A 16,373-nucleotide genomic window follows, 5' to 3' on the forward strand; every position below is an offset into this window, starting at 1 on the left:
AAAAGGGCCCAAGGCCACCACGACATGTGAATCGAAGGAGGTAGCAAAGTTTCAAGACCAATATCTTCAACAGATACGGAGTTCCTCAAGCCATCGTCTCGGACCAGGGAACACATTTTTGCAATCGCACAATCGAGGCTCGATGAGGAAATAGGGTGATGATTTTTAATCGGAGTTTGTCTCGGATGCTTGGATCCGAGTGGATTTAGCATCCGAAGTGGATCTGAACAGGGGAAATGAGTAGTGCATGGATTTTTGATTTTCTCGCTTTCATTTTTACTTTACTTCGTCTAGTAGCCGTAGATCCGCTTTATTTTTTAACTGTTCTTCATTTTGTTGTCTTAAATTTCCCGTCCTCGTTTGCGATTTACTTTCCCGCTTTGTTTTTACCGGTTGTTTCATGCCAAATGTTGGAGAAGATGATGTCCGTTAGTTGGTCCTTTAGTTAGTTATTTTGGCCCTTTCATCCGTACTCTACCTTTTCGTAAAATGGTCCCCACCTTCAGTTTTTTTCCCCTGTGTCTAGGTAAATTTAGGAAATAGTTCTTTCGATCCAGTTGTTAGAGTAGCATATTTTAATTACCAAGTCTAGGATAAAAAGCTCAACCCAAAAATTGCGTGGCAGCAACCAACACAAAAATAGTCCCCAAATCCTTGAACATGTTTACTTGAGCATTCATCTCTGTGGAATCGATCCCTATTTCCACGTACTAGTTTTTTTCCTAGCTAAACGGGTGGGGGTTTTTGAAGAGGGAGTTAAGGAAGTGATTGTGTGCCCGACGACAGTAGCTAAGGTTTTTCGAGTTCCTAGACCGGTCTAGAGGATTTCTTGCCCAGGGTTTTCTTCGTTTTTTCAAGAACACGTTTTCACTAATCATCATTAGCTTCTAGACCACCAAAAAAGAAAAGGACTCTTTAGTTCCCCGATTCCCCCGGTGAGGTGGAACGAGTTGTTCGGTGGTTGATTCGTTCCTATGACCCGGGGTTACCCCGGTTTCTATTCCCCAGCTTGTTCTCCGGGAAACCCGATCCTTCCCGATTCATCCCTGACCAGTTGGAATTGTTGTTGGCCCTTCTTGGTTTCGGTTGGGCCAATTTTGTTGATTCTCCACGGATTAGGATGTTGGGGTGGGAGGTTGTTGATTTCCATACTCCATCTAAAACAGGATTGTCCCTCCATGGAACTCCCTTAATCTTCCATTGATTCCACTGTTCCGATTATTCCGATTCCATCCTTCCATAGATTCACCTGGGCTTGGTATTCTCCATCCCCGACCGAGCATAGTAGAGTTGGGGTTGATTTTCCCCTTTGGTCCGGTGACTTCTCCTTCTCTTGCAAAACAGGGGAGTTCTTCTTCTCGATCGCATTTTGGGGTGCTTTCTCCAACTGGCCTATCCCGGCCTCTATTCTTTCTTTCTCCTTCCTTGACCGCATTCGGGCCCATCCCCTTCTCGGGAAAGGTTCATGGGTGATCGTACGCCTTCTTTGCGTCAATCAGCCGTCCGGGTTTCTCCGGGCCTCACTCACCTTCTTCTTGGTAAAATTTCCCCACTGGGGATTCATCATATCCTTACAATCGGGTTTGCCTCCTCGTAGAATAGGTAGTAAATTTCACCTCAATCATCTTGTGGTTGGGGCAGTCATTGAGCAATCCCTTAAAATGCAACCAATACCGACTCATGATTTATCATAGTCGTGCCGACCTGCACTTCCTTCGAGGGCATTGGTTTTGTTCGAAGGAAAGAAATAGTCTAAGAAGACTAGTTTGAAATCTCCCCATGTCCGGATAGAATCAGGTGGTAACCTCGCAGCCAAGTGTTGGCCTCTCCCTTCAATGCAAAGGGGATCGCACGTTGTGCGATAGTCCTCTCATAGGCCATTTGGTCTCTTCGGGATGCTACACAACTTGCCGAATTCGTTCAAGTATTCATATGGTCACTCATTTCTTCACCCGAGAAATTTGGCGATGCGAGCATATTGGTTTTGATATTAATCGCCCGCGCCGGGTAGTGACAATTGCTTGAGAAGGCTCGCCATCCGTGTGGGCGGTGAACGAGCCGATCTGGTCGTCTTCAACCGCGTTGGCCATTTCTTCAACGGTTCCTTCCTCTCGCTTCGATGTTGATACGAGTTCCTCCTTAACCGTCGAGGCTGAGTCCTCATCGCTTTCTCGAGGTCAAATGGGCTGGGCCTCCATTGTCGTCCCGACCCGGTGGTGGCAGTGCGAGGGTTTCCTTCGGCTGCCAAATAAGTCGCGATTCCTTTCACTCAGGCTCTTAGTTCCAGCTGCCAAACCTGAAGCCTGTGCTCATAAACTGAAAAGAAAACAAAAACAAACAGATCAAAAACTGTATACGCCAAATCACTTTAAACTCGAATGAAAAGTACGCCATCCCTCCCCGGCAACGGCGCCATTTGATGTGCAGGCTGAGAACACAGTACATGTCAGGGTGTACAAAACCTCCAGGTCCAGAGAATTCACCAGATCACAGGGTCTAGGAGATCTCAATACCAGCGAATATTATGGTCGTCGGACTCACTCTTAGTCAGCGATCCATAAAAGCATTATGCAAGCGATCCATAAAGGGTCAATCCCACAGAGAAGAATGAAGCGAAGATAAGAGCTAGATGACTTGGGAATGGGGTTAGCAGCTGTCACGCAACTTGGGTTGAGAATTTTAACTATTAGACTCAAGAATTGTAAAATTACCTAACACCTAGACCTAGGAAACAGAAAACATTATGCAAGCATTTATGGCGAGATGTAAAGTAAATAGAACAACAAATTCTACCAGACCTAGTGAGCAGATTTCCTAAAGCGGCTAGACAGAGGAAACACATGCAGTGGGGACCATTTTCTCAAAACGGAAATAGTACGAAAATAAAGCTGCGACCATGCAAATCTGGTTCTAACTAACAACTAACTTCATCTCTTCCAACAATCCATAATCACATATGCAGAAAACAGAGTAAAACATCAAATCGAAACAGAGCATGTTGAATTGAACAATCTACAATTAAACGGAAAATTAGAACAGATCTACTATTACTAGACGAGGCAAATGAGAAAGCAGTAGTTAAGCTTCAATACCCATGCAGAATTTCAACAGATCTAAACATCGGATACTTCATCCGCTCCGGATCCAAGCAATCCCCAACAAACAACAGCAAATTCCATCTCTGATCACTCTGATCCTGACAATTCACCACGATCCAACAACAATTTAACTTCAATCCACCAGATCAAGTGCGAAAAGCATCCAAAGTGAACGAAAAACAGAAATCAACATGAATCATAAACGAAAACAGAAAATAAGCTTCCATAACAGAATTATCTAGATATTCACAACGATGAAACGATCGCCGAGCTTCGAACAGCGAAGACTCGACTTAAAAGCAGCAAAAATAGAAATTAAAAGTGATTGTTTCTTCGCCCTGTGTGAGGACGGTGGTACACAACTAAAACTAGCTATCAAGACGCGAACCTCCTAGAATTATCCCATAGTGCAGTGTGTGTAGAGAAATTTGAAGAAGTGAGCTTGGAACTATGAACTGGAGCGTGAAAAGAGTGATGATCATTTTGTATGCGCTTCCAGTATTTATAGACAGACAGCTTCTAGATCCTTCCTTGTATTCTCTATTTTGCCCCTTTTCTTCGAAGCTCCCTCCGTCTTGTGAATTGTTGCTCTTTTGTTCCTTTTTCACTTCTTTCTTTCGCCCGACAGATTTCTTCCCTTATCTCCTCGGCTTGGCGATTTTCTCTACACAACCTAACTTAAAACATGTGTTATACCCAAGAAAACATTGAATTCACCCCCATAACCGATGCATAAAATTGGCCTTATCAGCTAGCCCCAAGCCAGACATCATCCCAGAAGCTGATTTTCCCCTCACCCAAGGACCAACGATAATCATGCATGAAAGACCAGATACGACGAAGACGACGCCAAGTAGGACTATCATGCAACCAACATGCAGATGTATGCAAGTGACAAGGAAGGATACTGTACTTCTAGGTAAAAATTGAGCCCAGAGCGAGTCTTGGGCAAGAAGTCTCCACCACAGCTTAAACCCAAAAGCAACTGCCACCTCCCGGAATCGGCAAATACCCCCTCATCAACCGGGATACAGATCTGTCTCCACGAGATCCAGTACAACTTCCTCTTCTCCCCACATTACCCTAGAAAAATCTAGCCAAAAACTTCTCCAGCTCATCAAAAAAGCCAATCAGTGGGTTAATATAACTTGTAGTATGTGAAAGGGGATGGCTGCTAGTGTGCTCTTAATCAGAGCAAGACGTCCCCCAAATGCCAGATGGTGGTGGGACCAACTGTGTATCTTATCCAGCATCCTCTGTCTTAGGGGCAAAAGGTGGTCCACTCTTCTCGCCCCTCGAAAAATCGGCACTCCCTGGTATGTGAAGAGCAAACACCCCACGCTGAAAACCTCCAACCTCTTCCACTGTCTCAGCTCACTCCATGTGCTCATCTACCAAGTAGAACCATTGTTCACCATTTGGCCAGATGCAACAATATAGTAGTCCAGACATCCCACCAACTTTTCCACCGCCTCTATGTGGGCTCTCGAGAAAATGATAATGTCAGTGATAGAGAAGTCCCATTTCAAAGCATCTACAAGTTTGAAGAGGTATCCTTTTTTAAACAATTTTTCGATTTTCGTCCTTGTGCTATTATATCCTTGAAAGAAGCTAGTAGGACTACTTTTTCATGAAAACACCAGTCTTGTCTTTTCACTCTTGGGCTTGTTACGCCCTACTATCACTTCCATCTTGGCCGGGACAGGGGGAGTAGTATTTACTAATACAAAATGCAAAGATACGAACTTTGATATCAATAGAAGTGATAGACAGAGCCTTTGGCAACAAAATATAATCTTTTAACAATCATAAATGGAAATCTCTGTGAACCGAACTATGTTACTCCCTCCGTCCCGCTTAAGATGACACATTTTCCTTTTCAGTTTGTCCCAACCAAGAAGACACATTTCCTTTTTCTGATAACTTTCTCTCTCCAATTAATACACTCAACCACTTTTTCTCACTCCTATTAAAATATCATCTTTCTTTATCTCTCTACTTTAATACTTACACCACCTTCTCTCTCTCTAATTAAACACTTTAACCAATAATTCCTTAAATCTCGTGCCGGCTAAGTAATGTGTCATCTTAGCCAGGACGGAGGGAGTACTATGGACCCTAGTTAGCAAAATGAGAACCAGCAGAAATAATGTTTTCAAGAAAAGGGGTACTCTCTCAAGACTTAAGTAATGTTACAAGAAACTGTAGAAAACTCCCTTAGAAGAAAATCCCAAAATAACTAAAAAAATACTCTGATAGATTCAAACGACATCAAGGTTTGACAAATCGGAGAAAGATGTGTCCTTTGGGAGGAGAATGGTCTGTATTTTCTTGTGAAACAACTTGAATAATAAATTTCGCTAGCTATAAATCTCATACAAAAGATATACTACTCCCTCCGTCCCGCTTTAGGAGTCCCAGTTGATTAATTTTGGACGTCCCTCTTTAGGAGTCCCGGTTGGGATAAATTAATAAAAAATGCCTAGAAAGTGTTAAAAGTGGGTCCCAACATCCACTAGAAGTGTCTAGAACTAATAAAAAAAGTGTTAAAAGTGTGTCCCAACATCCACTACAATATTTATTTATTGGACACTCAATTAAAAGCGGATCCCAACATCCACTACAATATTTATTTATTACACACTCCCAACATCCATATAATAGAATGAAAGGTGCGAATTCCCCATTAAATTTCAAAAGTGATCCCAAAAGGTCTTGGTACAATGAATGGAAAAGAGCGATTCAATCGCGGAAGAAAAATAACAACATAAAAAGAAGTTCTTAGAAATTCAAAACGTGGGGGAAAGAAAACAAAATCGCTATTCGAGCACTAGCCACTTCTGCCCTCGTCCTCTTCGGGTTCTCCCGACTCTCCGACACTTTCGACGCTCGAACTCTCTCCTTTCTCAAACGATCCCATCTCCTCGTCCTTCTTCTCGTCGCTTAGGGGTGAAGGAATCGAGGTAAACATCTCTTCGGCCTCTCTTACGATCCTCCGAGGGGCCGAAACACGCATCCTAAGGGTCCTTCTACGGGGAACGCGAGCAACGTGCGGTTCCTCGTCATCGCGATACTTCATCTGGCGTGCTGCTCCTGGCGAGTACCTTTGCGTTGGCGGATGGAGTGGTGGTCCGTCAACGGCGGCAGACATGGCCGGAAGTAAGACTCCTATTAGGCCGACGAAGTCTCCTCGAGGCGTGTACTTGGGCGGGCTAAACCAAGTGTAGGATACTGAGGCTTGAGCGGTCCACTCGCTCCAAGGGGAAGGCAGTATATGGATAAGTCGCATGATTCCCTCGTGATGGGTAGTCCCGTACGCGTAGGCGTCAAGCCAATGACCATAGAAATCGGTGACGAAGTTTAGAAGGAACTGCTCTCCGTCCCATTCTAGCTCTCTATAGCGCTCCACCGGAAAGTTCCTATTCTTAGCGTAACGGCGACGCATAAGGGCGTGATAAGGTTGAACCATCTACAAAAGGGAAAAGGAACTAGTCAGCACCGTCACGAAGGTGGAAAAGAACAGAAAGTGCGTGATCTCAAATGGTGCTGCGAAAGTGTATAAAAGTCAAAAGATAGTGGTACAAGGGTAACGTCGCGTCCAAGGTTCCCGTTCTTAGATAACTAATTGCGCGTCTTTCCCATTCGCATAACATACTCTAACGGCCTTATACTAGCCTTTCCACGTTTCTAATGTTGGTACAAGCGCTGTGATCGTAGCTAAGCATGCTAGGTCCAAAAGTCCAAGTCTAAGCATAGCAACATTTCAACATAGTCCCACATGATCACATTCGCATTTCACAAATTTTCACAAGTTCTCATGTGTCATTCAGCAAATCATTCAAGAAGCATCGCTTCGCATTCATAATATTTCTAGCACATAGAGCATGCTTTTCACAAGTTCTCATATTCAACAAATCATTATTCAGAGAGCGTCACTTCTCATTCACAATATTTCCAAAAGCATCAAGTTTCAAGCACAAGTCACAAAATATCTAGTACCTCTTTCTTTGCGGTTGAACGAGACGAGCTGCGGTGTTGAGCCTTCCACATTTAGTTCATTTACACAAAAGATTATAAAGACAACCTAAAGTTTGAAAAAGACTCTTGGGTCCAGAGCGGAAAGAACTGAGGCTCTGATACCAACTGTAACAGCCCGCCCTCCTAGGGTACAATAAATGCGGCGGCTGCTACCCTAAACCAACTCTAAAGAAGTAAACATAGACTAGGGTTTCATTTAAAGAGTGTTGACCAAAAGAATTGAAAGAGATATCAGAGTATTAAATGCAACAACTCAACCTAGATGATTAGAGGAAAGAAAAGTATCATAAATCACGATCAAAATCTCGAGAGTACGACATCATATCCTAGTCAAAATCACAAGGAAAGACTAAGGCTTCAAACCGAAGGCAAGATGCAAATATTCCAAAAAGAAATTCTAGAGTGTATCAAAAATTCAGCGGAAAACGACCAAGAGAAAGTATAGCTATGTATGAAGACACAACTACGCTTGAAGTTCAACATATCCTTTTTAATTCATTAATCTGCTCAACACCCGCCACCACTCGTCGTCATTCAACCTGCACATAAGGAAAACACATGCAGGGCTGAGTATTTTGAAATACTCAGTGAGCTCGTTGCCAAAACATTTTATAAGTTATGCCACCCTTACCAAGTGAACTCGAGTTTTAAGCAGTTATAAAAGGAATATCACGAGTATCACAAAATATATTTTCATAGACTGGCCAGTCAAAATAACCTCCCATTTTCTCATCAATTATCAATCACAAACATTCCATGGTGCGACGAAAGTGTGGCCACACTTTTCGCCCACGAGACCGGCCGACTAGCAAGGACGGCTCTCGATCCCATCAGTGTACACAGCCTGGTAGGGCTTGCGGCCCATACTCAGACCCGAATTCGTATAAGCATATCCAACAATCACATTTAAACAAACATAGGCATGGCATAACAGTTAAACCACCCTTATAACCCCGAACAACATTTTGATAAAATAAAAGAGAGTTTTTAGAGTAAAGCCCACCTCGATTGCTTAGTTTTCAAGTAGTTTCGCTTTTCCGTTATCCGGCTTCGCAACCAAAGTTTCACCTTTTAATCACATAGGCACATATCACGAATTAGGTTCAATACTACTCTTACTCATGCATGTCTCATTACTTTTCCCTCTTCCCAACGATTTATCTTATCATTCTAATTAATCAAGATCATGTTTATCGCACACGAAGATTTAACCATCAAACACACACTACACAACACATCAACACACACACACACACGCCACACACACATACACATGTCCCCACATCCCTTTTTATCCCTCTTTCACTCAACCAAGATGCATGAGGGTTCAAGAAGACCGATTAATCGGTTGGAAGAAGAAAAAGAAGAGGTAGAAGAAGAACAAACATAACTCTTAAACAAAAATACCTTTTTAGCAAAAAACAATCGGTAGAAAACAAGTATTAGCCTTGATTCTTCAAAGTTCTTGGATTAAACTTCAATTTCTTCTCAAAGGATGAAGGATTAATGGAGTAATGTAGAAGAAAAATTGAGAGAGTGTGTGGGAGGGTGGGGGCCGAAAATTATGGGGGCTAGGGTTGATGTTTCTCTTATTTATAGTGCTCAACAAGATCTTTACGTAATTAGAATAGAATATTTGGTAAGATCTCATTCTCCCAATTAATTAAAATAAAATAAAATAATATTGTGAAGTAGGGAAGAAGAATTAACAAAAATAGATCCTAGGGCAAATCCCTATAATTTTCGAAAATGAGGCTCTCCAACTAGCCATGATTTTGTTTTGGTATTTTTCCATATAGAATAAAATATCATGGAGCAAAATAAAAATAAGGAAAATTCTCCATGCAACAAGGTAAGGGGCGATTTCTAGCCTTTTTAAATAAGGCATGGATTTTTGGAATATTAACTAAAATAAGGTAAAGCAAGATCTCTTGAAGTATGGAAAGATTTGGTAGAATAATTAAATTCTAGGTATGGAAGGAAATCAAGTAGGGAGTCAAATAAAATAAAATAATTCCTTCCTTCCCAAAAATAGTGATTTTCGAAAATCACTAGAAAAATAAGGGGGCTCGATTTTTCCATCACTAAACAAGGAAATAATTGGCTCTTGGAATTGATTTGGATAAATATCCCAAGGATTAAATAAATTCCGGAAAAATAGAAATTCCTTCTCCAAGGGGCTAGGGTTCGAAAATTACAAGAATTAGGGTGACAAGTATTTATGGAAATTTTCCTCTAATATTCTCACTCACCCATAAACAATTAAATTGCCACATAATCTCATAACTTAATATATCACATGCCACATCATTAAATCAAATAGTTTGACTTTTCAAACTTTCAACAAAAACCCTAGGCTCGACTTGGCCAAGGCATCCCATGAAATAAATGCATTCACGACTCCATGTCATCAAATAATTAATTCTAGGGCTTTAAATTAGGGTTCTAAATTCCGGGATGTTACATCTATCCTAATTAAAATTTTTACCCTAATTAAAATGAAAGTTAATTAAATGTACTGTAAAAAAATTAATATTGACTAATAAGTTAAAAGGATAATATTGTAATTGCCTACTTTGTTTTATTTTCTTCGAAACCCTATCAAACAGCCGTAAAAATAAAGTTGATGTTTTTCCAGAACCCACCAAACATCCTAATAGATTATTTATCACATCTAATTAAGATAATTAACATAGTTGAGAATTTTTCTTAGGATAAATTCACCAAGCTACTAAACTAATGCCTTAGCAAACCCAAATTAAACACAGAGCTTAACAGAAACTTGAAATAACAACAAAAAAGAAAAAAATGGTTTGAACAACAACGATTATTGGCAAAACTGCGAATATTAGAAATCATTCGATAAAATATATACTCCCTCCATCCCAGTTCACGTGATTAATTTCTTTTTGATCGTTATTTTGGAAAAAATGGTAATAAATAGTTAAAGTGGAGAGATAATAAAGTAAGAGAGAGAATAATGTAGAAGAGGACTTCCTCTACATTATTCTCCGTCTTACTTTATTTTCTCTCAACTTAACTATTTACTATATCATTTAATTATTAAAATAATACTCCTTCTTCCGCTATAAAATGTCTCATTTTTTACCGGCACGAGTTTTCAGAAATTGTCTGACTTTATAAAGTAAAGTGGTTAGAAAAGTTGGTGTAGTGCGGGGCCTACTTTATATATTGGTTTTGTAATAAAATATGAGTGGAATGAGTTAGTGGAATGTATGGTCCACTTAACAAATATGGTAAAAATAAAATGAGACATATATTGATGGACGAACGAAAAAAAAATGAAACATTAAATGGTGGACGGAGGATATAATGAAACATCAAACTGAATCAAAATCCTTTTAGTATTAGATTGTAAACTATTTCAATTAAATTATTGAAAATACAAGAAGAACCCCAAATTTGTAAATTTTGAATACTATATTACATGTTTGTATTTTTATTAGAGCTATATTTTGTTGTTCGTAATTATAAACTCAAAACATTTGTAATTTGTGATTGGACTAAATTAAGTGAGGATATCACAAAAACAAAGTTTTATTATAATGTGGGAAAAATAAGATGTTGTCCAAACAAAAACGGTTACTCCATCATTTCTGCAAAAACATCGGAGCGTTGGTGGGGAATCGAGATAGAGAGAGAAAAGTTGTCCCGATTTTAGTGAGAGAGAAAGTTTGTGAGAAATAAAGGAAGGCATAATTTGTGTATTGTTGATTTTTTAGTTGAAGGAATAATCCGCTCCCGCGCTCTCCCGTTGCCGTTTCTTCTCCCTGAACGCTCGCCAGTGTTCAGAGTCTCTCTCTCTCTTCAACGTGATAATGTTGTTTACTTTATGGGTTTTGATTTTTTCTTTTATTATTTTCAATTAACCGATGAAATTATGATCAAATATGCCAAATTGGTTCTCAAAATTTAATCATCATCAAATGCAATAGAAAATCCCTAAAATTTAAATGTGAACGATATAGATTTAATGATTAGTGCTAAGAAGAACATTTTTTGTTTCTCAAGATTTGAATCTCTGATTCATTTTGATCTCTTCTCCGCAGTCAAATTTGGAGACTTTTAAGCGGAGGAGCAAGCGAGAGCTTTATTTCGACAGTAAGTTTTAATGAATTATTGTTAATTCTGAACCATAGCAATATATTAGTAGTTGTTTTTACAAAAGCTTTAGATTATAATGTAAAATGAATTATGAATGTATGCTCCCAAGTGTTTGTTTGTTTCCATTTACAGGTCTATGGAGATTAGCTTACATTTCTTGTTCATGATTTTAATCGATAATCACCTCAAACTTTAGTTAATCCTGAGCCATAGTACCAAATTGGTTGTTTTTACGAAAACCTAAGATCATAATGTTTAGTGATGTATGCATCATTGTGTGTGTTTGTTTGTTTCCATTTGTAGGTGTATGGAGATCAGCACACATTTCTTGTACATGATTTTAATTGATAGTCAGCTCGAACTTCAGTTAATTCTGAGCCGTAGTACCAAATTGGTCGTTTATACAAAAACCTTAGATCATAGTAATGTTTAGTGATGTTTAGTGATATTTAGTGATGTATGCTCTTGTGTTAATTTGTTTGTGAACATTTGTAGGTCTATGGAGATCAGCACACATTTCTTGTTCATGATTTTAGTCGATAATCAGCTCAGACTTCAGTTCATTTTGAGCCATAGTACCAAATTGGTCGTTTATATGAAAACCTTAGATCATAATGTCTAGTGATGTATGCTCCATTGTGTTAGTTTGTTTGTGAACATTGTAGGTCTATGGAGATCAGCACACATTTCTTGTTCTTGATTCTAATTGATTCATTTAGGCGTTTTTACGATAACATGTTTAACGATGTATGCTTCACTGTATTGTTTCATTTTTAGGTCTACGGAGATTAGCACACATTTCTTGTTCTTGATTCTCACCGCCTCTTTTCTGAAACCATTGGTAAGTTTGTTGCTTCCTCTTTCACCACGTTGCTGCAAATTGTCTTTTCTCTGTCTCGTTTCTTAGTATGTCGATGATGATATCTCACATGTTGCTTGGTTGCAGAAATGTGATGTCTAATCTCCAAAGCAGACAAATCCTATAGAGAGAATTTTAAAAAGCAAGTAGCCCTTTAGCATGCACAGTAGTGGTTATTCGAGGACTCCCCGAAGATGGCTGCAGCTGTTAATCAACTTCATGGATTCAAGCCATTAGCCTACCCTCCGCGATGCCATCCTCTGTCCGTCTCTCACCTTGACTGCAAAATGCTCGAGTTGAGTCAATCCAAGTTCAACATCACTTGCATCCACAGGAGCTCCTCCACGCCATGCCTCTCGTACAATTCCTCCAAAGCAGAGGATGATTTTGATTTCCCGCAGACTCCAAGGATTGAGATCATTGTGGGGCACACCCTGCCCCAGGTGCACGCCCTCGTTGTTGAGGTTGCTGGGGCAATGGCCACCTCCGGTGTTGATCTTGAACGAGCTCCAAGTGGCCTTGGTGGCGCCTACTTCTTACATGCTCGGACTGGTGGCACTATAGCTGTTGCAAAGCCGGTTGACGAGGAGCCTCTAGCGATCAACAATCCCAAGGGCTTTGGTGGACGGATGTTAGGGCAACCGGGGATGAAAAGCTCCATCAGGATTGGCGAGACTGGTGCTCGTGAATCTGCTGCTTATCTCCTCGACCATGGTGGCTTCTCTGGTGTACCTCCAACCGCATTGGTTAAACTTTCGCATTTCAACTTCGATCTACTCAAGTCTGGTTCAGGTTCTGATTCAAACCCGAGTTACAAGATTGCATCCCTCCAACGCTTTGTGAATCATGACTCTGACGCGGGAGATTTGGGCCCTTCCAGCTTCTCGGTCACGAGTGTGCATCACATCGGCATACTGGATGTAAGGCTGATGAATCTGGACAGGCACGCAGGGAACCTTCTTGTGAGGCAAGAAAACGAGAGTTATGGCCGAGGAAAAGCTGAGCTTGTTCCTATAGATCACGGCTTTTGCTTGCCCGAGTGCCTTGACAACCCTTATTTTGAGTGGCAGCACTGGCCTCAGGCCTCCCTGCCTTTCTCAGCGGCCGAATCTGATTACATCTCCAGCCTCGACCCGTTCAAAGACGCGGAGCTTCTAAGGACCCATATCCCATCAATTAGGGAGTCCTCCATTCGGGTTCTTGTCCTCTGCACAATATTCTTGAAGCATGCAGCGGCCTACGGTTTATGCCTTGTCGACATAGGTGAGATGATGACCCGAGAATTCCTTGGTGGGAAAGAACACTGCAGCTCTTTGGAGAACTTATGTGAAACTGCTAGGGCTAGCTTGAACATGGGACTCAATGACAACGATGATCACATTGCGGAAACTGATGAAATGCTTGTACCTCGTGTTTTCAAGAACAAGAACCACCACAAAGCAGGTAACAAACTCATCGAAAACTCCCATTTCCAAATATTTTGAAATGAATATATATATGTATGAATGGGGATATAATCAGTTGATACTAATAACTGACAACTACGTCAACAATCTGCATTATGGATACCAACACGAAGACATTTGTATGTCAACGTCTTCGTGTTGACATCTATAAAGTAAGTTGTTAACATGGTTGTTAATTTATCAATTTAAGATATAGTTATCAACCCAAAGTAGTGATAAAATGCAAACTTATATATTGTACAAACTCAAAACTCCTCAACACAGCGTCAACACAGTTTCAATACAATATCAAGATTTGAATATTTTGAGTTTTCATTTAATCACATCCCCACAACCTAACAGGGAAAGAATGTATATATATATATATAGGGGTTTGATTAAGTGTGAGCTCCCTGCACCATACAACCCCAACACAGAGCATTTCTTTGGGGGCATGGGCAATGAGGGTGGCATTCATTCCTGGAGCGTTCCAACAGCTTCTTGGGGGCCTTTTAAGAGAGAACATCCTTTGGGTTTGGAAACACAGATTAAGAACTTTGTCCTTTTTAAAAATGAAAACAATTAAAAGATAGTGTATAAAAATGCCCCGGCCACCTGTAAGTAGTGAGGATAACGTGGAAGGCCTACTAACACCGGATGACATTGCATAAAATTTGATAACAAAAATTGGTAGTGTTTTGAGGGAAACGAAAAGATTTCCATCTTTCTCTTGAGCTTATGTTTGCAGTTTGTTTTCCCTTTCCCTTTTTTCCTTGGGTTTTTTGTTCTCATCATTTCGTATTGATCGACCATCAACTGTTTTAGTATAATAAGTCAGTTAGATCAATGTTCAGACATAGATTGTTGTTGCTTTGCTATTACTATTAGTGAAGTTTGGTTTGAGTTTGATTTGAATAAATTTGTTGGGTGTTTATCTCAGAAATTCATTTTGCAGATAAGCAGCGAGGGTGTCTTGAGAGTTGAGACTATTGATGATCCCAATTGATTACTTGCTTCTTATTATGTGTTGCTAATATATCCCAAATTTTCGACTTATATGTCAGTTTTATCGTTGAAGCAGCTGGTCTCTCACCAGGAATAAATTCGATGATTAATCATTTTTATTTGTGAACGCTTTACTTTTCACCCCTTTTTTTTTAACATTTAATATTCATTCAAGATGGAATTTTTATATCGTATATTGGATGTTACTGACTTTGTGTCTTTGATTAAAGCAAATTTTTATGGATTGTTTTTGCTTTTGATTGTGACTTACTGACTTTGTGTCTTTGATTAAAGCAAATTTTTATGGATTGTTTTTGCTTTTGATTGTGACTTGCAAGTAATAAAATAATACTTCCTCCTCGGTCCGCCAATAGAAGTCTACGTTGACTTTGTATATATTAGTTTTAAATGAAATGTGAAAGGAATGAGTTAGTAGGTGGAATGCTATTACCATTTATGGTAAAAGTGAACCGAGACTCTTATTGCGGAGAACTAAAATGGAAAAACGGAACTCCTATTCACGGACGGAGGGGTACTCCGTTTGTCATATGTTGTCTACAAGCGAAAAATGAGTCTCACCTTATTTTAGAGAGAAAAAAAATTCAATTATAAAGTACATATTCTTATGGGGTGGACTAAAAAGAGAGTGCATATTCTTATGAGACAAATAGTGTACAATTTTTCCTAATATGAGTGCGAAAATGAAATGAGCAAAACTCTTATAATATGAATGAGTATCCTTTTTAAAATTGAAAGAAATTACACATTTGTCGTCTCCTCAGATGTCTCCACAATCTTGAGTGTCACGGTCCCCAAAGACAATTATTGTGTATATACTCCCTCACGTCCCATTGAATATGCAACATTTGAGAATACACTTACGAGTTTTATGGACAGTGTTGTTTTGTAAGTTAATGTAGAGAGAGAGTAACGTAAGAGGATGAAAAAGTAGAGATAGAGATGTTTTAGGCACAGGAAACGTTTCGTTTTAATTAAGGACAACCTAAAAAGAAGAAACGTTACGTTTTTAATGGGACGAAGGTAGTAGTAGAGTGGAAAAGGTATTTGGATGTTTTCATGAGAAGAGGAGGTGAATTTGTTTCCAAATATGAAAATTGGATATCTTTAATAGGACAAAGCGATGAAATATGAATATCTTGAGTAGAACGAGAGGAGTAATACTTTCTCATATTATTTTTTTCCTTTTTTATTGGAGAATAATTTTTCATAAAACCCGGAAAAGTATAACTATTAGAAAAGAGTCACTTACCCCATTTCCTTAAAAATAAAAAGAGTCATAGAGAGATTCTACATATTTATCTAGATTAGATGAGATCTTCACCAAGTAGGTCGTAAAGAGTAGTTATCCACATTCATATTAGATTAGATGGAATTTTCATCAATGTGGAAAAGATTTAGACATTTAACATTTTTTCCCGGGGGGGGTAAAAATCCCTGGTTAAATCCCATGATATCGGGGCAAGAGATATAAAACTAATTGATGTGGGTTGGAATGATAATCGGTCTTTCTCGTGATGTAGATAAGAGGAAGAGAAATCTATCATCAACTTGGACTTGCTCGGATATCTTAAAAAATTGACCCTAAATTTCTTAAAAGCTTATAAAAGGGTTAGATGAGATTTTACCAATTTAATGGGATACAAAATTTAGACATTTTAACAAAAAAATTTATAGGTACTTTACATTTTCTTTTACATTATTCAATTTACAATTCCTTAAAAATTCATAAGATGGGTTTACGAAAACCAAAATACATCTCCCCGTTCTCCCCCTTTCTTTCCC

The 16,373-nt window shown here is 39.4% G+C and overlaps 1 protein-coding gene across 1 annotated transcript; it reads left to right on the forward strand.

Annotated features, from left to right (window-relative positions):
* The first annotated feature begins 10,742 nt into the window (after positions 1-10,742).
* On the forward strand, positions 10,743-13,604 carry LOC125200084 (phosphatidylinositol 4-kinase gamma 1-like). The gene is made up of 4 exons (XM_048097864.1): positions 10,743-10,950; positions 11,207-11,258; positions 12,039-12,102; positions 12,208-13,604. Exon 4 carries the CDS (start codon positions 12,315-12,317, stop codon positions 13,602-13,604), a length of 1,290 nt encoding a protein of 429 aa, XP_047953821.1. The 5' UTR covers positions 10,743-10,950; positions 11,207-11,258; positions 12,039-12,102; positions 12,208-12,314.
* Positions 13,605-16,373: the final 2,769 nt, after the last annotated feature.

The sequence above is a fragment of the Salvia hispanica genome, unplaced genomic scaffold (assembly GCF_023119035.1).
Source record: "Salvia hispanica cultivar TCC Black 2014 unplaced genomic scaffold, UniMelb_Shisp_WGS_1.0 HiC_scaffold_8, whole genome shotgun sequence".
Lineage (NCBI taxonomy): Eukaryota > Viridiplantae > Streptophyta > Magnoliopsida > Lamiales > Lamiaceae > Salvia > Salvia hispanica.